The 27,356-nt window shown below is 34.1% G+C and overlaps 1 protein-coding gene and 1 long non-coding RNA gene across 6 annotated transcripts in view; one reads left to right on the top strand and one right to left on the bottom strand.

The window, feature by feature from the left end:
* Imp (IGF-II mRNA-binding protein) overlaps window positions 1-27,356 on the bottom strand; it is a 129,883-nt gene that overhangs the window by 99,314 nt on the left and 3,213 nt on the right. For 2 of the 5 annotated variants that reach the window (XM_074120709.1, XM_074120710.1), the window contains exons 2-3: window positions 26,506-26,581; window positions 4,183-4,249 (exon numbers count right to left, since the gene is read on the bottom strand). In XM_074120709.1, coding sequence (XP_073976810.1) covers window positions 4,183-4,249; window positions 26,506-26,581 — 143 coding nt within the window. Of the gene's footprint in view, window positions 1-4,182; window positions 4,250-4,340; window positions 4,526-14,552; window positions 15,285-26,505; window positions 26,582-27,356 lie in introns of those variants that run through there. The other 3 variants (XM_074120706.1, XM_074120708.1, XM_074120715.1) reach the window with 3 other exon arrangements.
* On the top strand, window positions 13,996-15,927 carry LOC141450367 (uncharacterized). Its single transcript, XR_012456074.1, has 2 exons — window positions 13,996-14,374; window positions 15,405-15,927. It is a non-coding gene; the product is annotated as an uncharacterized lncRNA (long non-coding RNA).

Here is a 27,356-nt window from a genome sequence, read left to right as displayed (position 1 = left end):
CTTGGTACTCAAAGCCATTCTTTTTGTTACCATCAAATCGCCTTTTTTTTGAGCCATTTTTTAAAGAAAACTAAATTTTGCATGATTACATGCGAATTGAAGCTTTAAAATGATTCTGTCACCCACTGAATGTGCGTGAAGAAGAGTGCAGCAGGAAAATTCCAGCAGATATATATATATTTTTAGGAGCCAATAAGATGGTTAGTTGAAAGACGATATCAATAAGAACTGGAATATTCTAAAACCCTGCACAGCGGTACTCCATAATCTCATTAACTTTATGATCTTGTTAAAACTTTTTCTCCTTAATTTTCCTTTGATGCTATTACAAGAAAATTATTGAGTTCTACTGTTCAAGATTCGATTCCCCTTAATTTTTTTGGAAATATTCAACTTTTTCTCTTCATTAGAAAAAATGATAAATTCAAGATTCAATCACTCTAAATTGGTACTTCTAATTCAAGATTTTTGTTTGTTAAACTCGGCATTTCAACCATCTTTAATAAAAGTAATAGGACCGTACTTAATATTTAAACGGTTTTTAGAGGGAAAACTAGCCATTCCAAAATTCAAATTTAATATTTAGATGCACGTGCAAACAGAGGATGCCCATAATAAGGTTTAGGTCAAAAACGGTCCACCGGAAGTACCCCACTTTACTGAATAGAGTTTTCATTTTTTAAAAAAAAAACGCCTCTGACGATTTCCGTTAAACCTATTGTACTAATAACTTTTATTTGAAACACTTTTTCTGGAAAATTTAATCGAGGCCACTTCTAGGAGAAGAAAATGGCTGCATTGGCATTCCTCTAACGTGCCTTTACTGTTTATTAGGCTTGCCACCCGCAACAAATGTGTGTCAAGAATAAAGTTCCAATTTTTTTTTTTTTTTTAATGATTTAAGGCGCGTCAACATCTCAGGTTATTGGCGCCCAAAGCTTTTTTTCAGTACACTGCCGGCCTCCAGACCGTGTTCTCTCGTTACAGGCAACACTGTCCATCACCGGGACAGTGAGCTGTAAGAAGCTCCTAGGAAGAGAAAATCTAAGAGGTCAGCAGCTGGATTCAAACCCGGAACCTCCGCTAATCCAATACGCTAACCGCATAGCTAATCCCTTTCCTAAAGTTCCAAATTATTAATTTTTTATACCGGATGTGCCATTTTATACCCAATAAAATTTTTCGTATTTTTATGATTATCTAGCAAACGGATCCTAAGATTTTATTTAAACTTTGTATTGTGATTTACAAATTTGACTATTACTTCAGAGAGAGGGCACGGTTAGATTTCTTCTAAAACGATAACAAAATTTATGACTTGAACGTTCGAAGTTCGAAAACAAAAACAAAAATTGTGATTTTGATCTTAGAATAGTAGCTAGAAAAAGTCGTGCCAGAGTTCAAACCAGATTTCCGTTTCAAGCTGCTGGGTTTTGATTTAAATTTATTTTTCCACCACAGAACTCTACAAACCAACATTCCATTCAATAGAGTTCAGTTCACTATTATACACTCTTCTCTCAGGTATAACCTTTAGAGTGTAACTATTTATAGTAAGGTCTTTTTCCCAAATCGGACAATGACTTCCATTCCTCAAGGTCTCTTTACTCAACATTCTCCCAATTTGGAGTATTCTAGCTTTCCCTTGGATCTAATTTTTGTTAATGACAATAATTATCTTCTAAAGTTTCTCTCAAACAACGTGTTGACGTGATGGAGCCGCAAAGTCGACGATACCAAGACATTCCTTAAATCCGTCAATATTTCTTGAAATTTATTCTTCAGAGATCAGAAAACATCTTCAAAAGACTTCCCATTGAAAAAAAGTTTTCAGATAAATGCAATTCTGTTAGAAAAAGTAAATCTATCGCCATTTTTACAATGAATTTCATATTTACTATTTAGTTACGGACTAGAACTGTGGGGTTCAGTCAAACCTACAAACATAAGGACAATAAAAAACATTTCAGACAAAACTACTCTTGACTTCTCCTTTCTACGGTGACTAACCTCACTCTTCACACCGACCTCAATATTCAATTCGTACACCAACTCGCTAAGATTAAATATCAAAACTTCCATACTGCTCTCTCCATTTGCTCCAATCCTCTTGTACTGTCTCTCGCCTCCTCTGACATCCCTAACAATCCTCCTCAGACTGAATCGCCAGTGGCTCCGCGACTTCTTTGAGGTATGAAGACCTAAAGATCAAGTGCTACCACTGGGTAGTTTCTCTCCTCCTGCTCTTCACGTACCAATTGATCTTAGTACTTCCAGATTTACTTATTGTATATATGTAATACAGATTGCAAATAACTTAATAAATAGAAAAAATTTAGTAACGTTATCTAAATTATAAAACTGGTACAATGCACCGGGATAACACTTTAGAGGAACTCTAGCTTATCTCAAGACATTACTTAAATAAAACATTATTTAAATAAAACTTCTGATCTAAATGTATGCAATGAATGGACGAAGTTTAGAGGCGATCCTAGATTTTCAAAGATCCGAGATTTTCAAAAAAAAAAAAAACCTCAGAAAAGTGAAAAATCTAATCGAGTAAAGTAAACAAAGACAGTGAACCTTTTCGATCAGACAGGATTTTCGATCGCTAAGGCAGTGGCAGGGCCCCATATTGGGATACAATCAAAATATTACGTTTTAGGCACCAGTGATTTTCCGTTTTCGTGACATTTTGTTTATATGTAGATGCACACCGACCATTTTCGAAAACCACCATTCCAGACTCATGGATTCCTCCAAATGGATATTTCCAGTTTTTTTTTTTTAGTACTCATTTTTCCTCTTTCAATTGTTTGTAACACCCACACAACTGCACTTAACTTTTTGAAAAATACAAAAACACTCCTGCATTCATTACACAAACAGATGTAACGTTTAGATCGGTGTTTCCCAACGTGGGGCCCACGCCCCCCAGGGGGGCAATTCGAAAATGGACTCGACACGACTTTAACACTTTCGCTCCGGGCCATTTAAATGCAATGCTAGATATCGGTGCCAAATTTAACAAAAAAAGCAAATTCTTAAATAATTGCGGTAAATAATTATTAGGTAAAATTCCGTTTGACGAGACCAAAATATCAACTGGGTGATTGGCGTCGTCAAGTAAACTTCGTCCGGGGTTCACCGCGGAGCGTGCAGTCTGCCGCGGGGAACCCCGGACGTTTTAAAAACTCGCTAAACAGCGCAGTTGTTGGCACTTAATTGGCCTATCGCTGCATATCAAATATGCAGTATCAAGAAGAACTCGCAGAATTGCAAAATGATGAGTCAGTTAAAACTTTATTTAATATAAAAGGAGCGATGGCATGGCTTTGTGAGGAAACAGAAATCAAATACCTAAATTCAACCAAAAGTGCAAGAAAACTATTGCTACCATTTCCATCTTCATTTTTAGCTGAATGTGGATTTAGTGCTGTAAATGATTTACTGGTAAAACAAAAGAAATCGGCTGGATATAACACAACGTGGAGACTTGAGACTGCAGCTAACCAAATTGGAACCTTATATAAAATCTCTGTGCAGCAAGCATCAAGCGCAAGGATCTCACTAAATTAAAATAATAAATTAATATAGAAAAATCTGTATTAAAATTATTTGGAATTTGAATTTCAGTTTTTCATTATATGTTTTGAAATTTTACTTACTCTGTTTTGTTAACAATTTCAGAGTGATTTCTTCCTAGAATCTATCATTTATGTTTCTTAAGTGAACGAATCAATTTTTTAATGTTAAATATTATATATGTTACATAGGGGGGCATAAAAATTTTATAAAGGTTAAGGTGGGGCATGACACAAAAAAGGTTGGGAAACACTGGTTTAGATTGAAAAAACAAAAGAATGAAGACCAAATTTTTCCTAAAACAGGAAATGGGGACTTGTTAAACAGACAATTTTGAGTACTTAAAATTATCTTTACATATCCTGTTTCAGGAAAAAAAATTCGAATTTTGAATGATCACTAAAATTATACTGTTGAGTTTGCCGGATATCTCCTCTGATTAAAGTCAACTCCAGGACCATTCGTAGTTTCAATGGTAATGAGAGACCCTCACCTTATTTCCACACGTGGTACATCTAGCTAATCTACGGTACCAACTTAACAACTACAAGCTCCAAGTGCTAGTGTTTCCTACTCTATAAACATGTTACATACCTTTTTCTGTGAGCTGAACTTGTCACTGAAGGTTCGACCACAATTGGAGCCCCAAGAAATGTTATGCCTAAAACAAACATGTTGCAAAGTTTAAATCTTAAAAAAATCTATTGCAAATATTACAATGATTTTCAAAATTTTCAATGAAATTTTTTTACCGTGTTTTTTTAATTTGGAAAAACATTTTCCTACGTATTTTCCGCAAACATTGAGTTTAATTGTAACATATTTAATTCGCTTTAACACAGTTGGTAAAACTGTTGGAATAACTAATAGTTCCTGTATAATGAACAATAGCACTTTAGAGGCAGGGTTAAGGCAACTAAAAGACTCTACATCCAGATTTGGTTTGCAAGAAAATTAAACATCCAGAAAATTCCCACTTTCACTCGTCCCATTTCCTTCAAAGTCGTCATCATCTCAGCCCTTCATTTAAATCCATATTTAAAATGTTACCGATAGGATCCATATATTGCATTAATAACGGCACTTTACTAGAACATAGAGCAAGAGCAAGAACTGTATTCCGTGCTCGTTCAGCGTATTGTATTAGTTGCCCATAGAAAGTTCTTGCAATAAATGCTATAAAACGCAAAGCACAGCAGTTTAAGCAGAGCAGACACACGCAAGCCAATTTGCGCAACTTTTTGGTTGCATTGTACGCGGATGCACTGCCTTGAAGATGACTGTCGAAACAGCAGGAATTCCCCCGGCTTCTGAATCCGATGAAGTCAGGTGTAAAAGTTTTCGCAGACTGAGTCTGGCCTGGCGTATAACTCGTTGAAGATATTGCAAAGAAATGGACATCTGTTAAGTGGTGAAGGTGTTCATTTTGGGAATGCTAAAAGTTTAGGTCATGTGTGATGAGCTAAAAGTTGCGACTGTTTGGTTTGGCTAAATCCAAATAGTTGTACCACAGCCTTAGGGTATGTCATGTCAAGAGTGTATCCGGGTAGAAGTTTAAGTCTTGTTCAGATTGTTATACCAAAAACCCCTGAAGAAGTGGCTAGTCCACAGCCAACTACAGGATTCTGGTCTTTTTTTTGGCCATCCTAATCAAACCTTTTTTCTTCTCTGGACACTTACTACAACGAGATACCATCCTATTCTAAATCATAAATTGGCAGAGTTCATAACGAAGTTTTACATCAATTGTTATGAGAATTTAACACCAAATATGTTATCTTCTTTGGTAAAAATTGTGTTCGACTCTAGTTATCGACCTGATATGAGTCCTATTTGTCCCTATCAAAACAGACGAATGTCTCAGATAAGATAAATAAATATTTTTACTGGCTACAACGATTTAAAATAGTTCCAATTAAAACAAAAGCAATACGCCATGAATATTCACTAGAATTCTTTTACCACAATTTCGTAATTAAATTTTCTTGAAAATTACTATTTTGAAATAAATAAAAATATGGCTGACTTAATTATTAATTATTGCAAATGTTCTCCTTAATGAAATAATTCTTTATAAGGAAACGCGTCGGGGTAGTTACCTTACTGAATTTTAAAAGGTAAATGAATTTATTTACTGGTGAAAATGAGTAGTTATGGCCACAATACTTGATTGATCTTTGATGTTATACGACATGTTCATAGTATCTCTGTCCAGTTTCTACTTGAAGGACATTCCTTCATGATCTAACCCCTGCCTAAATGAATTTTCATTAAAAACAAAATTTCTGGAGTTTCCTGTACAGTCGTACATATCCTTAAGAAGGGATAAATACTTTGATTCAATTTCTTGTTTGAAGAAAATTCCTCAATTGGAAGAAAAACTGTAGTTTTCACTTTTCAAAGCTTTCCCCGAAAAAAGGCTGCAACGTTTTTCTTTCAACTTATTCTTATTACAGACCTGAAGATCATTAATCTTTGTTTGAATGGTTCTAGAAAAACTATTTCCCAGTTACCTAAAAATGACGCGGATTTTGGTACCCTCTTAATTTCATTTCAGTATAGCAAACTTGGGCAATCTATGCATTGTTAGTGAGGCTAAATATGTTCCAAAAATTCGGATTATACGAGTGCCCAGGCCAGATTTTTTTTGCATTTTTGGACTTCAATCAAAGTATAATTTTGTCCGGAGTTTCCGAACAGTAGTTCCCTTTTGTTGCCAAGTGATTGCGCTGTAAATATTAAAATTGAGGCTATAAACTTATGAATAATTTGATTCGGGTATTAAATCACGCAACAGAAAAGGATCAAGTGTACAGATTATGTACATTAGGTGGTCAGGCAATAAATGATGTGTAGATGTAAATTTAGCGGGCCTAAATGGGGCTAGAATTAGCAACAGCTCCTATACTATTGTGGAATATTTGTAATATTATAATGATAATAAAAGGGACAACAGCCAGAGCGACAAACGAACACTTAGAGGGGGAGAGCAAAGAATTGAGCATAAAAATGGATAGATGGCACGGGACACCACTCCTGTAGGTGTATGCGAACAAAGGTGAGTTGGAGGATCCCCCTTCTTGGGGCGACCAACGGGACCAGAGGCTCGTGTCGTCTCAACACCACCAGCATCCTCCTCCTCCTCCTCCACCACCCGATGGGGCACCCTCTTCCTTTCCATAATCTGTGCATTATTTTGCATAACCGGTCTCCTTGCACACCTTCAAGTATTCATTTCTATTGTGATTGATCAATTCTTCTGCCATATATATGCATTATGTACTGTATAATAAACTACATTATCCACTTTATAAATACGATATATTGATAGAGGACCCTCCTTTGTGCATAGTCTCTGTATATATATAATACCGGCAGGGCGTAACAACAAGTGTCCGCCTACTCATCTCTAAATCGCCACTTAACCCTTTTTCCTGCTGTCCTAAATTTTTAGTCCAAGCTACTTCTTTCCTACAACAGGATACTGGTACATTATTCTCTCAGATTAAGAGAGGGAAGAGCGCACACGACCCTTAACAATCCATTGTAATATTCCAATTGCAAGGGAGATTCAAGCAAACTTGGATGACTCTAGCTGGAAGCCATGATCTCGATTGGCTGAAGTACCCATATTGGCCTGTAAAGAACATCTTGGTCCTACTAAGTAGTCGCCCTCTTGCCGGTGCTATTAAGTTACCAAGAACTTCACAACTTCCTTCGGAATAAAAGATTTCCGCTAAAGCAACGCTAAAGACATTTTATCAACGCCATCTCATTGTCCATTCAGCCACTGAGCACCCTTTTTCCCTATACACACACCCAATAGAATTGCTTATCTCGGTATTCCAAACCAAAGACTTGGAAAGCACCAAAAAAGAGAGAGAGAAAGAGATAGAAACTATAGTTGGGTCTCATACAAAAGTGCCAAAAGTTATATACTAAGGCAATAGTTCAGTTTTTTTGGTACCTATTTAAAAACTATTTTAGAAAATTTAAATTCCTTGGACCAAAAATACTACGCTATGTAGCTAACATCCGCTTCTCTTTCCCGAGACAATCCAATCCGATCTCCAAATTCCATCCATCATCAATGACCAAATCGCAAATTACACTTCCTTCTCGCACATCATCACAAAATCCTTTAACCCCACCAACTTCCCTCATTATCCATTCCAGATTTTCCCCCTCCACGACTGAGGTGACATTGGTGGCTCTGCGATCTCTAATAAAGTGTCCACAGTGAAAAAGTATGGAGTTTGGCTGGTATCCACTAAAATGGTGTGTAGTGTTACCACCATTGGGTTAGGTCTCCTTCGTCGTCATTTTACGTTAGATTTTTTTTTTTTTAATTTATTTGTTAAGTTACACCAGCGCCTAGATACGCCATAAGTAACAATGACAATAACTGACCACTACAAACTCACTAATTGAGGGGAGAAGTTACCCAGTGATAACACTCCCTAAGTCGTCTCCAGGATTAGCTACTCTCTTCAGAAGAGAGAAAATCGCGAGGCCACTAACGTTTCAATCGTCTGGGAGGATGATCTGGATGATGATGATGAGATGATAAATGGCGGACAAGAGGAATGGAATGAAAATGCAAGTTCTGAAGAAAACTTTTATAACGAGTTCGTGCAACCTGGACCTACAAACGGAATTTCCAGGTCTGTGTGGATGGTTAGATTTGAAACGTAAAATGGAGCGTTAACGATAGTGCGGAGAATTCTAGACTGAAGAGATTGAATTCGTTGAAGATTGGAGCGTTTCGTTGAACCCCACAGTTCAATACCAGTACATCCAGGCGGATTTTAGTATAGAATTGTAAATCAGTCGTTTGTTATTAAGTGAAAGTTTGGAACGTTGGTCTTGTAGTCTTTTAAGCAGTCGATAACGCCTGTTAACTTCAAGTTCGTTTAAGTCGTAAAATATCATAAACATGGTAACATCGCAATAATCAGTAATACCACAATGTGATGAGTCGTAATATCATAAACGAAAACAATGGCACAAGGACCGCTCGGACCCACGTTTGGAATTAACTTTCTAGAAATTCTAAATAATAATAAAAATTATTGCACTCATGAAAGTGGTACTTCCGATTGAAGAATGAATGTGGAGTTGAAGTTCCTGCGATATGTTTTTTGGAGTCGAAGTTTTCACATACACACAGAATGAGGAGTGAGAGGAGGAACCATTTGCTAAAATCTATTTTTTATTTTTGGAGTCAAAGGAAATAAAACCGGATACTTCCGGAGATAAAACTCGAATCAAATCGACACTTCCTTTTAGTTATGGAAAGTTAAAAATCGAATCTCCTTCCAGATGATTGTTAGTAATATACACGATGATAAAGGACCTGTATTTACACTTAATATTGTTAACTGATGATGGTACCCGTATTAGTACGTCAGTAACTCTGTTAGCTGGCTGATGTTGAATTAAATCTGAGAAGAACTGATCGAATTGAATTCTGAATCTAATATTGGACTTAAGAATGTACATCGTGGAATTATCATCGTACTTTTTCTAAATTCAGTTTCCCAGGGAAGTCTTCTGCACATGATTAAGCAAGTATCGCAATCGATGATCAATCAGTCGGTCGGAAAAATATGGAGAAAATTCAAATCATTCATTTGGTTTCCATAAAATCAACACAAGACATCCTACAATGAAACTTTGGGGGTCAAAATAGCTGACCTAGAAGTTCAGTTTTACGAAGTTGCTAGCACAACATCACAACAGGGCTAACCAAAGTTTGATGTGTCCAAAAGAAATCACAGGATTTAGGAAAATTTTTGTAGCTTTTAATAACATTTTTAGACATTGTCAGCCTTGACGTCCATTTCCATCAGGATGTTGTCTTAGTCAGTACAACCCTAACGAATTTGTTGATCTCTACACAGTTAAAGACTTCTTATTTTCTCTTTTAAGCTTCAAATTTTCTTGACAAGTCTCAAGTACCACGTTATGTGGTAGAAAGGAAACAAATGTTTGACGACATACACAGGTAAATTTAGATGCACCATTTCGCTACGAAGACATAATATTCTCCACCAACATCTACGTGCTTAAGTCTATAGCAGAGCTAGCAATGAAATATGAATGTATTTAAAAGTTATTGAATGATGCAAGAAAATGATTAGAGAAGGATTACGTGATTTTAATTTCGGTTAAGCTATAAGGATGACAGGACTATAGAGTACTGATTCATCCATTAGCTGTAGTTTATGTAAATAGTCATATATAGTAGAGGGATGAATGTGTGAAGCGAATGTATTTATAAGTAAGAATGGAGAGTGAGTGATATTCTAGTGATAAGCACCTAGACGATGCTGGCTGTATGGCGAAAGCCACAATGCCAAAAAAAAAAGCAAAACAAAAAATGTACCAGGGAATTTTCTAGCATCAGAGCCATTCAATCATTTACTTGGAACCCTTTGGGGTTCACTCATTCCTTCCCTCTGCTGTGAGAACGATGTTGTCCGCTAAGGACAGGATCTAGTACAAGCAGTTGGTAGATGTAACCACCAGGGTAAGTGGTTACACTTCTTACCATCATCTGCAATACGAGATTGGGCAAAATTTAGGGCAGAAGGTCTGCCGTACTCCTAGTCTGGAATTTCGTTCCTTTACTTAATACTTATGGTTTGTTAAATTAGCTTCTTGGCAGGCTTGTCCATGGGACATATTTTTCTGTCCCATCCCATGGCAATTTATGCCTGTCCCATCCGACGGGATTCCCATTATAATATTAATATGGAATACAGTTCAAATAAAATTATTAAATTTATGAAAGTTTACGTTTAGTGTCTACTAAATAGGACTACATGTACAAAGAGACATGCAAAACGACAAAATTTATTAACTTTAACACTCAAAAGTATAATCTAAGTATGACAATTCAGTATCATTCTGATACTTTTATTCTATTTCTGAGTCACTCTGCTCATTCAGCACACTATCAATTTCCTGCTCACCGACCGTTCCTAATAATTCAGAAATCCTTCTCATAGCACCATGCAGTTGCATAGATGATGAATGAATTCTATCTTGTTGCACTTACGCAACTGCAAATTTCGGCCTAAATTTATTTTACAATATCAAGTATCGACTACCATGGGAAATATAAATGTATGCTGTCCCATCCCATCCCATCCCATCCCATGGGAATAACATTCCTATGGACAACACTGCTTCTTGGAGATAAATAAAATGTGAGACTTTTCAGTTATTCTGAAAACTGATTTCTTTCATTTCACAGGACGGAAATGGGGAAAAAAAGTGCTTATCATTTCAGCCGGAAGAGAGGAAGTATTCTCCAATGCACCACTCTGAATATCCGTTATCGGGGTTATAACAAATTTTCTAGCATATTCAGATCATCTGAATTGTATAGAGTAGAGAATGTTTCCGAAGCTTAGCCTCAAAATTAATGGATACCATTATCGATCTTACAATAATCTGAGAGGATTCGAGACCAACACAGAACAATGCAAGGGCTTTTTCTTAGAAACGAATGGTACGTAAACATCTGACAGTCCGGGAATGACGCGGGCTAAGAGTTGTTTAGAGAGAAATCGAGGAAGACGAAGAGGTATGACGCCGCAGCTGTGGTAGCCATGGAGACGCCCTTGCTATGTACTCAGTCCGTCCTTGTCTGAGGGTCGAGACGTCGTCTAGATATGTAACCACCCCTCCAGCAGCAGCAGCAGCAGCCACTTTGGTTCACTCAACAACCTACACCCAATAAACCCTACACTCACCCTTTATAATGGAAACATGCGCACACATACAGTGACATACAGGGCCCAGCTTCAATGTATGCGATAGTAGTGGTAGTAACTCACTCCGCTTCGCTTTCCGCGCGCCCTTCCCCCCTCTCCACCCACTAAAACAAGCCTCCATCCATCTCTTCTGGACACAGTCACCACCAAATGGACCAAACTTGGCCATATATCGATTAGAAACTTCAATGTGTACGTGACTGTAAGTGGACAGACTTCAAAAGAAATAAGAATTTTTTTTTTGTTTAAACCAAGCGACGTGAAAAAAATTTGGGAATACAAGGGATGTGACGTCATAGCCAAATTTTTCTTTTTTAGGTTGTCTCGCCAGAATAATTTAAATTAGAATTTCTTTAATAAACATTTTCCCATCAATGAAAATAATTTTCTTTTCGAAGCCTGTTCTAAGGTTTTCTCATCCTAGGAACCGTCACTCTCCGGTGATGGACAATGATATCTTTAACGAGAGAACACTGTCCGGAGCCAGACCGTAAAAAGCCTCATGTACCATTAATCTTAAATGTTGACTCGACTTATTTTTTTTAAAAAAGCAAAACTGTTCGACTTCCTGTAACAACGAATTCTTGAAACTCGACTTTCTATTACCATCATTCTCAAAAATCCTAACTCTTACTTAAAACACCCAAAATTTGGAGTCAAATTTTAATTCTTACCAACATTATACAGATGATAACCGTACATTACACTGAAATTTAATCTTTACTAACCCAAACTCCTTTATGAAAACTGCTCAGTAAACAAAATCCCCCCCCCCCCACAAAATCAAGTAAATCTAAGTGAACGTAATGTATATACTCATTTTCCAGAGAAAGCCTTGGAGCCATTTCCGGGAAAGTAGCCAATCCGTTGAGTAGGAGGACTTCAGATTGAAGAAAACGTTTTCACACTTGATTTGCCATTCCTCAACATTATGCAAAACCGGAAAATAGCCCTCCAAGGGAATCTACCCCTCTCCACAACCTAAGAAATACCCTTAATCTAATATTTTGGGAAAAACTTGACGAAATAAAAGATGTAGAACTGAACCACTGGTGGTACGCGAGATGCTTGCTGGTTGGTGGTACGCGAGATGCTTGCTGGTTGGTGGTACGCGAAAAATAATCAATAATGGCGGACATGAAAAATTAAAAAAAATTAAATCACAAAAATATCATAGATACGTTTTTCCTATAATTCATAAAAATTATTTTAATTAAATATTATACAGTAAAGTTGTTAACATGTACAGATTAAAGTAAGTCTGTCTCAAGATATACGAGAAAATATAATAGCACATTTAACAGAATTAAAATTGTCTTTCACGGAGTATTTTCCAAAACCCGAAAACACAAATGATAATTGCATTTCACATCCCCTTCTATAAAGAAAATTTAGGAAAAGCTACATCATGATCGATAAAATAAAAAGAAAATTTAATAGAAATATCATGTGACAGAACTGAATGATAACTACGTAAAGATCTGCTTAAAGAGACTGGATTGTAATGAGTAACAAACTTTATAAATACAAATAATATGTAATACAAACTTTATAAAGTGAACATAAACTTGAACTCCTTTGTAACAGGTACATAATGTATACAGATACATTGTATCTCTATACAAATAAAGATAATAATAATAAAATAACAGACTCGGAATAACAAATTTCACGAAATACAATCATTTTTACGAAGTGGTAAAATTTAGCGTGATGTACTACCCAATTGGTGCGCGAGCCTAAAAAGGCTGGGAAACGCTGTTCTAACAGAAAGCCAAACTTAAAAAATACAGTAGTCTTTTTCGGATAAAATCTCAAAATACTGGAAAATCTATTCATTAAATGGTACTTAATCAGCCAATTTACTGCTATTTTGGAAATTCAGTACCAAATTTGGTACTTAGATATGACAAAGACCAGACAAAGTATAAAACTGACATTTCAGAAGGGAACCTAACCATCTCCCTTGCCCAGAAGTGCTTTTCTTGAAAATTTGTTCTAATGTAAGTAATAGATCTTAATCTATACAATTAGTGCGCCAGTTAACAGAAAAACAAAATCATTGTAGATGATTAAACCTTTACCAAAAATATGTCGATGGAGAATAAAGATCTGAAAATATATAATCCACCCCTTTCACTTCAACGAATATTTTTTAATTTTTTAATACCAATTTTAATAAAATGCAAAAAAAGTAGAAAGAAATAGAAATAGAATAAAAGATAGTAAACATATGGCAAAAATAATACAGCTACTTGAAACAATGCGATGTATCGATTGAAACATTTTTTTTTCTTTGATAAAATTTTGCGCGGAGGGGGCGAACTGCAATCTATTCTCGATTTGTCACAACCCCAACTGTGGGGGAGAATGTACAAAAATAGAGTTCAAAAATCGAAGAGTTCAAAAATAAAGTTCCTAAAAATTTTTTTACAAAATTTAGCTAGATGAATTGGTTATCGATTTGTCAAGTAATCATATTTCTATCACTTATTTATTGTTTAATATTAAAGTAAGCAAATAAAAAATATGTAATGCATAAATATTTTAAACATTAATAAAATTGAGATTATTATTAATCTAAATTCACACAGAGAACAATAACTAATTGCACTTACAAAGGCGAATAATACGATAACCAGCTGGTGCTGCATGGGCAAAGAGATATGTATAAAAAATAAAAAAAAACTGTAGAGGCAACCTAACCTTGTCAACTGTAACCTTATCTCACATACAAAGCTCGTTTTTTTTTTATTACTTTTTTTTTTCTTTCTTTCTTGTATTTTTAATTAAAAAAGAATTACCATTTTTGGAAATTAGTAGTCAACAGTAATTTTTAAAATAAAAATCTATTTTCTGTTTTCTAGTGTATTGTTTTTTTGGTCGTAATCTACGAGTCGTTTAAAAAGAAGTAGAAGAGAAAAAAAAGGTTAACTTTTGAAAAGGAGTTAATTCAAAAATTGTTTATTGAGAAAAAGCTTCAGTCAAGATCCCTAATTAAAGTATGTTCAATTATTGTCATTGTGTTTTAAGCACCTTTTTACAAAGAATGAGACAAAATAAGTTTTACTAATTTTAGCATATTTTTTCTTTCAAACTTCTATGGCTCTTATTATCCCAATTAAAATAAGTATATAAATAAAGAATTATGTATAGCTGATAAATTGTTTACTAGCTTACCGTTTAATTTATCAATAGCTCTATCTGCCAAAGATTGTTCAGGGCAGTCGACAAAAGCATATCCACCCCTCTTCAATAGAACGCCAGAACAAGCGATACAATTTTCTAGGAATAATTGTTTTAATTCATTTTCCGTCACCTCAGTCGGCAGATTTCCCACATACAGTTTGCTCATAATATTCTTCCGTTTAACCCAGAAAAAAAATAATATATTTTGGGGTGAAGCTGTTTTCCGATAAAAAAAAAAAAAAAAGAAGAAAAATTATAAATAAATAAATAAAACTGCCGGTCACCACTTTTCCAGTTTTCTCTTTCCCCTCTCCCTCTCTTTCTAATAATATATGTTCTTTGTTTGAAGAAGATTAGATAGAATTTAGAGTGATATCTGTTTCTGGTCGGCTACTGGGATGATACTGGAGTGTTAGAAGAAAGAAAAAAAAGAAAATACGATACCCCACCACCCGGTGAGCGTGTGTGAGTGGGTACATGCAAGCTTTTCCAGGATGAGGTTCTTTTTTTCCCTTTTTTTTTCTTTTTATTTTTCCTAGTTTTTTCCAACGTTCGTTACTAGAGCGCTCCCCGGTCTAACTCTTCTATTATCCGATCACTTTACACTCGCTGCACGGCACTACCATCACTTTATTTTTTTTATTTTTCTACACTTTTTTAACACTAATTAAATTGAAAAAAAAAAAAAAATTCTACGCAAATAATGATAAAAATTATTAAATATCTACCGAAAAACTCTAAACTAGCATGTGTTCTCATGTTTGCTAATAAACCATATGTTTTCATCCTAGTAGTATCGAAAATAGTGTCTGTAATGTAACTGGACCAGATTTTTTTTTGCAGGAGATGCGACAGTAAATATTCTGGATCCCCCTTCCTGCTTTCCACGAAGTGAAATATCAAATTTGAATCGTCGCGATTATTAGTTACATACCACCCAAAAAACAAATCTAAAATAATCTTACGAGGAGCGAATTCGTTCAGTACAAGAAAACAAAAAAAAAAAGAACACCTCTGTAAAGTTTGGGAGGTTCAGTTGGTGATTGGGAGCAAAATCCCTGGAAGAAGAGGCTAGAGCCTCTTCCTCCTTGCGGGGAGCCATAAAGTACCATTAGGACTACCACTGGTTTCGAACTTTTTCTCAGAGCGATAATACAAAAAAAATCTAACAGAAAATAAGAGTTCGAGGAAAGATTTTTTTCTCAAGTTATCTAGGCTATTGCCTAGTGTTATCATTTGGACTAGCAAATAACATATGTAAAAGCCTAACTATCTACCCATTTTGGTTTGTGAAAGTAAATAATAGAATAAATATTTATTGTAATAAATAAATACATAAAATAAATATAGAAGTATAAATGTACAATACATTTCAACCTTCTTAACTAAGTGAAGTAAGAGAAAAGTTAGGTGAGGAGGATTGGAATGCAGGGAAAAAAAGGAGAGGAAAAACCTGCAGCTAGAGTAGAGAGTTAGAGTAGGATATGCTTACACAGAAGGCTACTGTATGTTGTGGAAGGATCTGTAGGAGGCTATGACCGCGGCACAGTGGATTGGGACGGCAGTCTAGGATGGAAAGGAGTTTGAGCAGACGATTTTGGATGAAGGAGTGTACGGAAATAATGGACGCGTGGGGTGAGTCAATTCTAGTGCATCGTGGAGAGTCTGTTGCGAGTCTGAGAAATTTGTTTTGAGTTATCTGAAGTTTCTTGATGTTGCTATTACAAGTCAGGCTCTAAGCGGAGCAACGTCGGCCTGATGTCTACTTTGTAAAGGAGTAGTTTGTTAGGTCACAGTCATTTTGGAGTCACGTGAGAGAAGAGGAAATAATAATCGTATAGCCAGTTTGCCAGCGTTTACTTTGCCCTGAACGTGCGAAGTGAAAGTAAGTTTGTTGTTTAAAGTTAGCCCTAAGTACTTAGCGTGGGTAGACCACGGAATTGAGTGTGTTATTGTGTCTGATTTGACGGTTAAAAGTGGGTCTGCGTTTGGTGAAGAGTATAGCGTTAGTCTTGTCGTGGTTAATTTTAATTTTCCATTTGCTGCAGAATTTGGTTAGTCTGTCCATTGTAAGAGTATGTCTGTTGGTGATGGTGTCCATTCTCCAAGATGACGTGTAAAAGACCATGTCATCAGGTTTGTGTAATTGTTGGCTTTAGGGAGGATTGGAGAGCCGTGACAGTAGCCATCAACAGTATTCTTTTATTACCTTAGAACAAATATAATGTTGAAGTCAAAGTATCTTTTTAGTAAGAACGCTAAGTTTCAAGAAAATTTAAAGTTCCTGTCCATCATTCCAAGTGCAGACTTCAGGTACAAGATCTAGAAGTGATAATACAGAATGGGCAGTGAATAACTTTAGAAATCAGGATATCTGAAAAAAGTTTCACCCTTACAGGATGAATTAATTATCATACGCTCTCCAGGAACACCTGATTTTGGATGAACCATAATAGAGCGTTTCTAGGGACAAAATAGAATCTAGTGAGCGGTATAGAACAAACAGGAAACAGTGTTACTAATGATTTCCTTTCTACTTTAGGATGTGTATTATCCTCCCCTCCTTGACGTACTTGTTACGTTAAAAATAGTAGAAATGTGTGGAGTCAATATTTGGAACTCCTAGTTCTACATGATTGTACCAGGTAAAATAAACTTCCTTTAAAGACAAACATAGACAACCAGACAAAACTTTGCAATGACAAAAATTTGTTATCCTAGATATTATTTACGTAGTTCTAGTTCGTAAAATTTAAGAACAAATCACAAAACAATGACATCTCATTTGAAAAATTTAATTAGTAAAGACGAGTTGGAGCTAGATACTCTCCCTGTGCGTTTAGAGACATCCCTTCAATTTTTTTTGGATCCTAGTGGGATCACAAAGAGGTAGCAGAGGATGTTTTTTTTTGGAATTGGATTTCTGTATATCCACCTCTGGTGGAGATTTCATCCCTTTCGGAATCACTCAGTATTGAAGACCTGGCGACTATTTTAAGGGACACCTACCCAGTTCGATCCCCGGAGCTTTCGATATAAAAGATTCCTACAGAAAAGACCAACCCATTAGCCACTATGCTGGCTTTCTGTAGAACATCGCTATGCTCAGAACAGATCTCCACATTGTCTTCCAGAAGGTGTCCCAGTCTTAGTTCAGATCCTGACCAAAGTAAACAGATCAATTCATCCTAAAATTTATTTTAGGCTATGTAAAAGAGTGTTTGTGTTCCTGTGGAATATGGCGTTTGTCGTCAATATCATTCAGAAACGGAAATAAGCACAAAAATTCAAATTTGAGATTTGGTATAGCTGCCACATCTTCCGCATCCAACAAATGTTTTGCATTTGCATTCGCATCCAAGCATGCGACCGGAAGTGAATCAATTTACGAGTTTCTAGGGGTTTTCTCGACAAAGGCTGTCAAGATTTAAATTAATTACATTCATTCAGGTAAAAAGCCTTCGGAAAAAGGCTTCTAAAAAAAAGGCCTCTTACAGTCCCGATTTTACAGTATTTTCGTTATTTCTTTAAGATGGCTGCAACTTTCATTACACTTGGTTTACTAAGTGTCTAAAATTTTATAATTTTCCCAAGGAAATTTGTAAAAAGGACACTTTTGGGAGTGGAAAAAGAATTTCATTGAATTGAACAATACTACCAACACAGAGGAAATAAGTCGCCTAAATTCAAACATTTTTTTTTTTTTGAATTTTAATCGTTTGACCGGAAATGTGAATCCCACAATTGATTTCTTGTTAATGTTTAGCACACTGTTCACTCTGATGCTTTTCTTGGTAAGTTTATTTTAAGCGGAAGTGGCGTGAGGGATGTCCGATAGGTTTTTACCAACAAACCTGTAAGAAAGAGATTATTATTAGTGGACTTGAGATCCCAGGTCTAGATCCAGCTGCTTGTCTTTAGATTTTCAATTTCTAGCAGCCTTCTAGATTCATTGCCCGGAAAACACTCACATACGCCTTAATTTTTTTAAAAAAAGAAGTCATTTCCGGCGAAACAATTATTTTTTATCAACAATTTGGCACGATCGCCACAAGAAAGTGAAAACATAGTTTTTTTTCCCCAACAGAAATCGCCAAGAACAATGGTGAGCTTGTAATAATTTAGTATTTTCTGCAAAACATCTAACACAGCAATGAAATATTTAATAAAAATGTACGGAAATGACAGATGTTCATCAACCACGTAACAATGGTCTAATTCATTTAATTACCGCTGAGTCAGTATTAAACAGGTGGATGGATATCTTCTTGACTGTGCCGCCGGAACAGCTGTCACTACTCTTTTCTAGGGCTAGCTTTTCTTGAAAACTGTTCTGTAAGCACTACTGGACACATTGTGCTCCTCTGTAAACACTACGTATTGCACGAACATCTGGGTTAACTTCAATAACCAGAAGACGCGCTTGAAAAAAATACAATTCAAAATGGTTTCATTGTGTTTTATGGCTTAATGTGTATTAAATTGACCAGATTGGTCAATCATTTGGACCAGTTTGGCGTTATCACTGAATACTGATTTTCTGGAGTTCTGAGGTGAGCCATGGACATCACACAATCTTCAACAATATCATGTTATTATAGTACCTGAAGTTAATTATTGTCCTGTTCTAATTGTAAGCGACAAGAAAATTTAATCGTGTATATAAATTGGGGTAAAGAGGAAGTCCTGAGAGGTGCAACCTCTCTCGAAGAGATTTTGATCTCACACCGGTAGTACACACTGAGTTTGTAAATAAAAATTAGTTTTACAAATTTTTTGAACGTTTTGGATGTGGTCAACATGGGTAAAAAAAAAATGAAAAATCGAAGAAAACGATCCCTTTTGGACTGAATCAACGAACCGGAACTAGTTATTTCCCGAGGCTTTTTTTTTTAAGGCTCTGAGGATATTTCTTAAACTTCACACAATAAGTCTCTGTAGATGTACAAACATTTGTTGGAAATATTTCCATAAATGTCACTCCTAGAGATGGTTTACGTTTGCTCTCACACTAACGAACATTAACGAGTTGAAGGTGTAGCGGAAATTTTGATTGTAACACGATTTTTCCCGAATGATTCTTCTGGTGAGTGCGTTTCTTAAAGCCAAACTTTTAAGAGGTCCAACTTTTACTTAGGAAAATTCTTTTCAAGTTCGGTTACTGTCAAGCACTGCTTAGGGCTTCAAAGTAAAAGGGCGACACCACAGTAAAATTCTAATCAGAGATCCACAGGATCCATTGGATGCAAAAAGTGAAACTGAAATAGCAATCCGTAATGGAGGCCTCCCCAAATATTAGAAGAAAAATTTGCCCACAGATAGGCGCAACAAGTAAAGATCATTCAGATTAGTTGATGGTCTAGAAATCGATTGAAAATGTAGCCTATATATTAGGGTGGGTCAAAAAAATCGGCTATTTTTTTTTTTACAAGTGCAACGGAAAAATGGGTTCCTAGACACCTTAAAAAAATTCCCACCAAATATGAGCTCTTAATTTTGAAAGGAAGATCCTCCGCATCGCAGTTTTTCATTTTTTTTTTAGTCCAATAGAAAAAAATTCATACCTCTCTATTAATTGACTGTACAAAAAAATGTTTCGAATGAATTTTGTAGGAAATTTAATGCTCTACAAAAAAGGTATCTTATATTTTTTTCGTAAACCTCGCCATTTGAAAGATATAAAGGATTTAATTTTGATTATTTTATGACAAATTTCATTTTTGTTTATGAATTTTATAACTCGACAATAAATGACTTTTACGAAATGCAAAATACCAATTTTTGTTGGAAATTAACTGCTCTATAAAAATGGTTTCTTATGTTTTGGCGATAAAATTAACCGTTCAAAAGATATTCATCATCAAACTTTCATGTGTACGGATTTTAAAAGTTTTTGATTAGATATTCGAAAAATTTCAATTTAATTTATGATTTTTAAGAAAATTTACACGAATTTTAGTTGTTATCGATTGAGAAACGTCAAAATATTTTTTAAGTTTTTATTTATGTTTATGTATATTTGTCTCGATTTAAAAAATAAATTGGACATTATTTATCGCTCAGTTAAATATTTATTAACAAAAAAAGCAAAGTTTTCATTATACATATATTATATTATGATATGTTTCAGTATCAGAGAAAAACAATGTCCAACTAGTTATAAATAAGTATTTTATTTCAATTTTCAAACAAGTTTTTGTTGCAAGTTGGGTAATTTTTCCGATGCTCTTTGACAACTTGCAATAAAAATTGAAATTGCTCTTCGTTTTTTGTTAAGCATTGGTTGTATTCACTTACTAATGCGACACCTCGCTCTGCCACATCATTAACAACTTTTAATTGTGCGAAAAATTCTTTATTTTCATTATAACTGTCATCAGTAGACCATAAATCAATATTTTTATCAAGAAAATCATATGGCAGATCAAAGAGCTCAAACAGTTTCATTGACTTCTTAGAAACAAAGTCACTTATGTTTTTTTGCAGAATTGAATCCAAATTTTTTTTATCAATTATAAATCTTCTTGCTTTAGAATCTGTACCTTCGCGAGTCTTAACAGCTTCGACAATATTCTTCTTTATGTTTACTGGTACGGTATCATCAAATAGTGATAAAATAAAACTCAAATAATACTTATATTAATGACAAGAAATGAAATTTATAAATTAAATTGAAATTTTTCGAATATCTAATCAAAAACTTTTAAAATCCGTACACATGAAAGTTTGATGATGAATATCTTTTGAACGGTTAACTTTATCGCCAAAACATAAGACACCGATTTTATAGAGCAGTTAATTTCCAACAAATATTAGTATTTCGCATTTCGTAAAAGTCATTTATTGTCGAGTTATAAAATTCATAAACAAAAATGAAATTTGTCATAAAATAATCAAAATTAAATCCTTTATATCTTTCAAATGGCGAGGTTTACGAAAAAAATATAAGATACCTTTTTTGTAGAGCATTAAATTTCCTACAAAATTTATTCGAAACATTTTTTTGTACAGTCAATTAATGGAAAGGTATGAATTTTTTTCTATTGGACTAAAAAAAAAATAAAAAACTGCGATGCGGAGGATCTTCCTTTCAAAATTAAGAGCTCATATTTGGTGAGAATTTTTTTAAGGTGTCTAGGAACCCATTTTTCCGTTGCACTTGTAAAAAAAAAAATAGCCGATTTTTTTGACCCACCCTACTATATGTACTAAAACTGGTCGATAAGGTATCAATCCTGCATAGAAGAATTCCAATTTGAAATTATAGAATTAGCACGTTTTTTTTCCCTCTACCATTTCAAAAAAATGTTGACCAAATTCTAAAAATTAAAATCTATTTGAGATATGAGATAAATAAGTGTACAAAAAATTAATTTCATTTGTAAGGGTTCTAAATATATGACAGTTTGATAACTCTGAATACTGGCATTTCTAAAGAATTGTTCTCCATCTAATTCTAGTGGCTATGAGGCTTTTTGTGAAATGGTTCAACTTTGGCGAAGGTGGTGTCAATCGTTTAACATAGATCTACCTTAAACCCATTTCATGTGTTCAGAGCCATAGGGAAAGTTTAACTTTAGATTAAGTCTTCTCGAACTTTATCAAATAATTACAGAGAACAATGACGATTGTTTACTAAATGAACTATTGTAACATTATTAGCCACAACTTTCTCAACTGCGTGTTCATCTTCTAGGATGAAATTTATTAAAATTCTCATTCGAACAAATATGCAACAAAAGGTAGGCTGGATCTGATCAAATATTTGGCAAACTAAAAGTTTTCTAACAAAGTACAATTTATACAGTAACATTATTTTCTTTCTACCTTCCGGTACATTTGGTTAATTTCGATAAACTAAATTATATTTTACTGTTATTTATACCTTGAATTATGTATAATATAAAGGATAGTCAAAATGTTTTGAAGCATAGGGCCTCCAACGTCTTTAACTAAAATGAATGGTATTTTCAGCCGTATTACCAAAAGTATGAAACGATTCCTTTAAAAGCATCCAGTCAATGGATCCAGATAATGGATAGAAGGACATCCACAAAAGACCTTAGTAACGGTGAATCAAAGAGGAAGCCAACAATCTTCAGTAAGCATTTCGAACCAAACCTTGAGAGAAGTAGTTTATAAAAGTCATGCGAGTATTCAGTCTATTTTTTGTTAAATTAGAGTTTTTTCAAAAATAGAACTAGCTGAACAAGTTTACAAATAGCTGAATATTCTCTAATAAAAAAAAAAAATAACCTGTTCAATAAAAGATTTTAAGTAAAATAAAATAATACATTATATTGAAAAGCGCATGGAGGCAAGGTGTACAGTTTGAATGAGAAACTACAACTAGTTCGTATAAAAAAAATGCCCAAACAATGTGTCCTTGATAAATACTGCTCCAATCTGTGAGGTTACAATCCATGTGAAACTGGTAGACATGATTTCCCTCCATAACCTTACCTAAATCTAGCCAACACAAAGGATTCTACTACTAACTAGAAAACTGGCAAGCTCTCGTACGAGTTTTGCAAATAGTTTGAATATATTATTTAATAAATAAATAGGGGCGCCATTAGGGTTTCCGTTCTCCCTATCTATGTGAAGGTAATATTACCCTAGAGCCGACAGCTCGCATTAACAATAGACATTTATCTCCTCAAGTGAGGAGAATAGACTGACCCTACTAGATGGGAACAGTTGTCCTAGGACCTAATCTAGCTGGTATTCAAGATGGCCGCCAGTATGGTGGGGCGGCAGGTGGGCCCCACTCTAATAGTTTTTGTCACTATTATTGAAGGTTCCCCTCGCGACTACCTCCAACTTCTCACTCACTCTAGTGTAAGCAACTTACTATTACTACAAAAAAAAACTGAAAACATCTGCGCTGAAAATACATGACGTAACAGAACATTAACTGCCTTAAACAGTAAAACCTTGTGCAGGAAAAAATCTCTAATATAAAAATAATAAATGAAGCTGCAGCTAAAAACTAATAGATTATAGTACGATTACTTTAGACTATGTGAAAGTTTAGTTTCCAAGTTGAAACTAAAGATATTCTTAAAAGCTAAGGCTATCTCGCGAATGTCCCTCAGGCGTAGAAAGGGAATAAACTGGAGCTTTTGAAAAGCAAAGCCTAATCCGAACTGGCCGAGTAAGGGCATAAGCAGAAAGGCGTAGAAAGGGAATCTAGTGTAATAGTTTAAAGTGACTCCATATGCCTAATTCAGGAGATGATCCTCCATAAGCGGAATGTGAATAATAGCTAAGATGTCCTAGCAAAGATACAGTAATTCAATCAGGTATTTCGGTTCAGCAATGCACTGGTAAGCTGTTGCTCACAATTATGATCGCCTTCTAACGCAAAACAACCATATAAATCTTGAAGGTCATGTACCCACTATTATGAGGGTATTCCTTACTGATACAGATAGTAAATAATCCTACTTATGGCCATGGGTGCGACAGAATGCTAGGCATCAATCATTTCTCTTCGGTTGCAACTAGTACCCTGTTAGTAACAGATAATAGTACTTTTAATCCAACTGTCCACTGATGTCCGATTTCACTATAGCGCTAAAACATGAATGAAAACCAAGAGAAGGCGCCTTTTTTTAAGTATAATTTCATTAGGATAATATAAATAAATATTTCTAATAAAAGATTGGAGCTATCTTATTTTAAAGTTAACAACACACTCATGGAGTTGCGCCACTTTTTATGGCTATGTTTAATTGTATAATACTTTATGGTATTTTTATTATAAAAAGTAAAGCGTCTATCTGTGTAACATTATATACATTTTAAATGGCATTATTTTGCATCCGGGGTTATCCTAGATATCTGTGGATGAAAAAAAAAAAGTGCTGAAGCAATACAATGGAAGATTCTCTTGTTCGCTGAGATGTAGGAGCGTTGCAGACCCAACATACTCGCAACTGCTTAAGAAAAAAAAAAAAACTTTTTCGCTAAAATACAATTGAAACCGAATGGAAGCCTATTGTAAATTGTAACTAACGTTTTTACAGACCTAACAAAATTTAAAAAAAAGAAGCTAACTTCTTAAAGACAAAATTGCAAAATTAATGAACACAACAATAATTAATACATCGGTCCTAAGTGATGGGCGAATAAGCAATCATGATTAGATGACATGTCATCCATTATCTATTCTTAGACTCAATTTTGATGATAATTTATGGATTTCAGATTTTCGCCTATTTTCAGCCAATCACCTATACGATTAGTTTCTTCCAGTTTAGAAGCAATAAAGTGTTCTCTTACAATTTACATTATGTGTAGCTCCTATCTCTGAAAGTGAAAATATTAATATTGTGATATTAATCAAGGTAAAACTATTTGCTGGATGATTACGAGAAAATATTTGGATTTTTCCAAATTAATCCTACAGAGATGGACGTTTTACTACTAAAATAGGTCTTAACGTTCTTGCGGGTCTAACAAAGCCGATAACTAATTCTAATTATACAAAACCAGCTCTGCAGAAATGCAATAGATAGTAGTTTATCTATCAAAAAGTCGATCTAAAGTCAGTTAAAATTCTCAAGCGTCAATAAAAATAAGCTTACATTTAAAGAAAATTGTAGTCAATTAAAAAAATCAGAATTAGAATAAATTAATAATCAATTAGGCAAAAGTACCAATCAATCGAAAGAAAAAACAAAAAAATTAAAAAGGGAACTGCTGAGATCAAACAATATTGAACCAATTAACTAAAGACTTCTGCTTTATTTGAAAAAGTAATAGTTTCATTAAAAATAATTTCATATTTAGTAGTAAATGGAATATATGATGTAAATCTTAAAATACAAAAAACAATCTAGACCTCCCAACTATAAGAAAAGACATCCACATTACAGAAATAGAATACTGCACTGTAACTATAAAAATATAATGAAAAAACACACATCCTCAAAATATAGTAATCAAAAAATTGGGGCAAAATAGCATAGAAAATTACGAATGTAAAAGGTGTCTTTGTTACTTATACTTATAATGTTTTCGAAACATTCAAGTACATGTGAAAATAAAAATCATCGCAAAAGAATTAACATATCGGTTTAAGTGAACTATTATTAATCAGTTTTGATAGTGCAAGAAATAATAAATTGTAGTTCTTTTAAATGAATCAATCATAAGTAATTAAACAATAATTGAAAGATGGTAGATAATACAGTAATGTTTACAAAATTGTTTGGCTTTCTTTCAAAACTAATTGACTATTTTTTGTCTGATAATTCATTCATTATCCTAAACCAATACTTTATTTTAAACAATTAAATCGAAATTCTGTCCGCGTTTTAAAATTAAAGTAATTAAGACTAAAGTCTTATTGATGTGGTGAAATCCACCGTGAAAGAGTTTCACTATTGGATGATTGCACTACAATGTTATAAACAATTGAACTGAAGTAGTAAGATCAAATTTACTTGTTAGTTGTAGTTGTAAATATTACTAATGGAGAGAAAAAAAATTCGATGTATGTGGATGTAACAAAATGAAAATCACAGTAACTTTAAATTTGATAATTCAAATTGGAGCCACCATGGGAACTGATAATCAGCTTTGGTGCAAAATTACTTTGGAAGAACCATTAGTGACTGAAATTACTAAGATTTTTTGGCTTTTCTCACAACGCCTCATTTTTTTGTTTTATTTGTAGTATATCTATAAATTTTATTTGAATAATTTTCCTAGGAAAATACTTCTTAAGTGAGACAAGCTCCCACTCTTAAGAGACTATATTACCTGTGTGAAGTTATTACGAATTAAATATGTAAGCAAAATGTTAAAACTCTCAACACCCGTAACGAACAAATTGATTTATTTCATAAAATATTCTAACTAATTTGTAAGATTAAAATAAAATAAAAGAAAGCATGCAATAAAGTTTAAGAAAAACAAATTCATTTGTACTTACCAGGACAAGGCAAATTATTGCGGAAAAATGTGCAGTTTTTGCAATGCAGAAGGACTCGTTTATTCATTTTCGGCATCTAGAAAAAAAGAAAAGAAAAAGAATTTTAATCACAACAAAAACGATGTGAAATAATAATTAAAAAAAAAAACATTTAAATCAGTACCTATTAAAAATAATAGTACTTTTGTAAGCCATATTTAAAAATCAGAACTCGACAAACTAGTGTTTTTTTAGGCAGTTCGAATCACCCGTTTTATTATGAATATTACAAAGATAAAAATACAATAAAATTCTATTAATTATTTGGAAAGTATTATAATAAATGAAAATACATTGATAAAGTTAAATTAAAGTGAATTCATTTAAACCTGTATTTTCCGAACTAGCATTTTGTGAACTGAGCTGACATCTACCGCACTTTTCAGGAACTAAAGCTGGTTACATTTAGACTTGAAATAACAAGGATTCGGTCTAGGTTTGACCGAATCATCCCAATTTCAATCCTAAATATATATCAACCCTTATACAACTGTCCTACCGGACAGTTTTAATATTTTTTTTAATTTGTTTATTTATTTAGCAACTGTAATAGATGGTAATTACAGAACTATATTTACTTATTAGGTTAATCAAATGAAATTCATATTGTATGTACAATATTCACAATAACAAAGTTCTTGCTAAGAGCACTTTATAAAACTTCTTTTTAACAAGATTTTTTTTGTAAGTTCCTTACCTCACTTAGAATTTCAATCCTGATTCAAAATTCTGTCCTCTTTCTGAAAATTAAAAGCCCTATTTATTTGCAGCAACTCATTTAAATACTGAGTACATATACTGAGACTCTAGGG

Source organism: Rhodnius prolixus, unplaced genomic scaffold, assembly GCF_049639745.1.
Source record: "Rhodnius prolixus isolate KJV_2025 unplaced genomic scaffold, Rpr scaffold_2, whole genome shotgun sequence".
Lineage (NCBI taxonomy): Eukaryota > Metazoa > Arthropoda > Insecta > Hemiptera > Reduviidae > Rhodnius > Rhodnius prolixus.
This window is presented reverse-complemented; position numbering and strand designations above follow the sequence as displayed.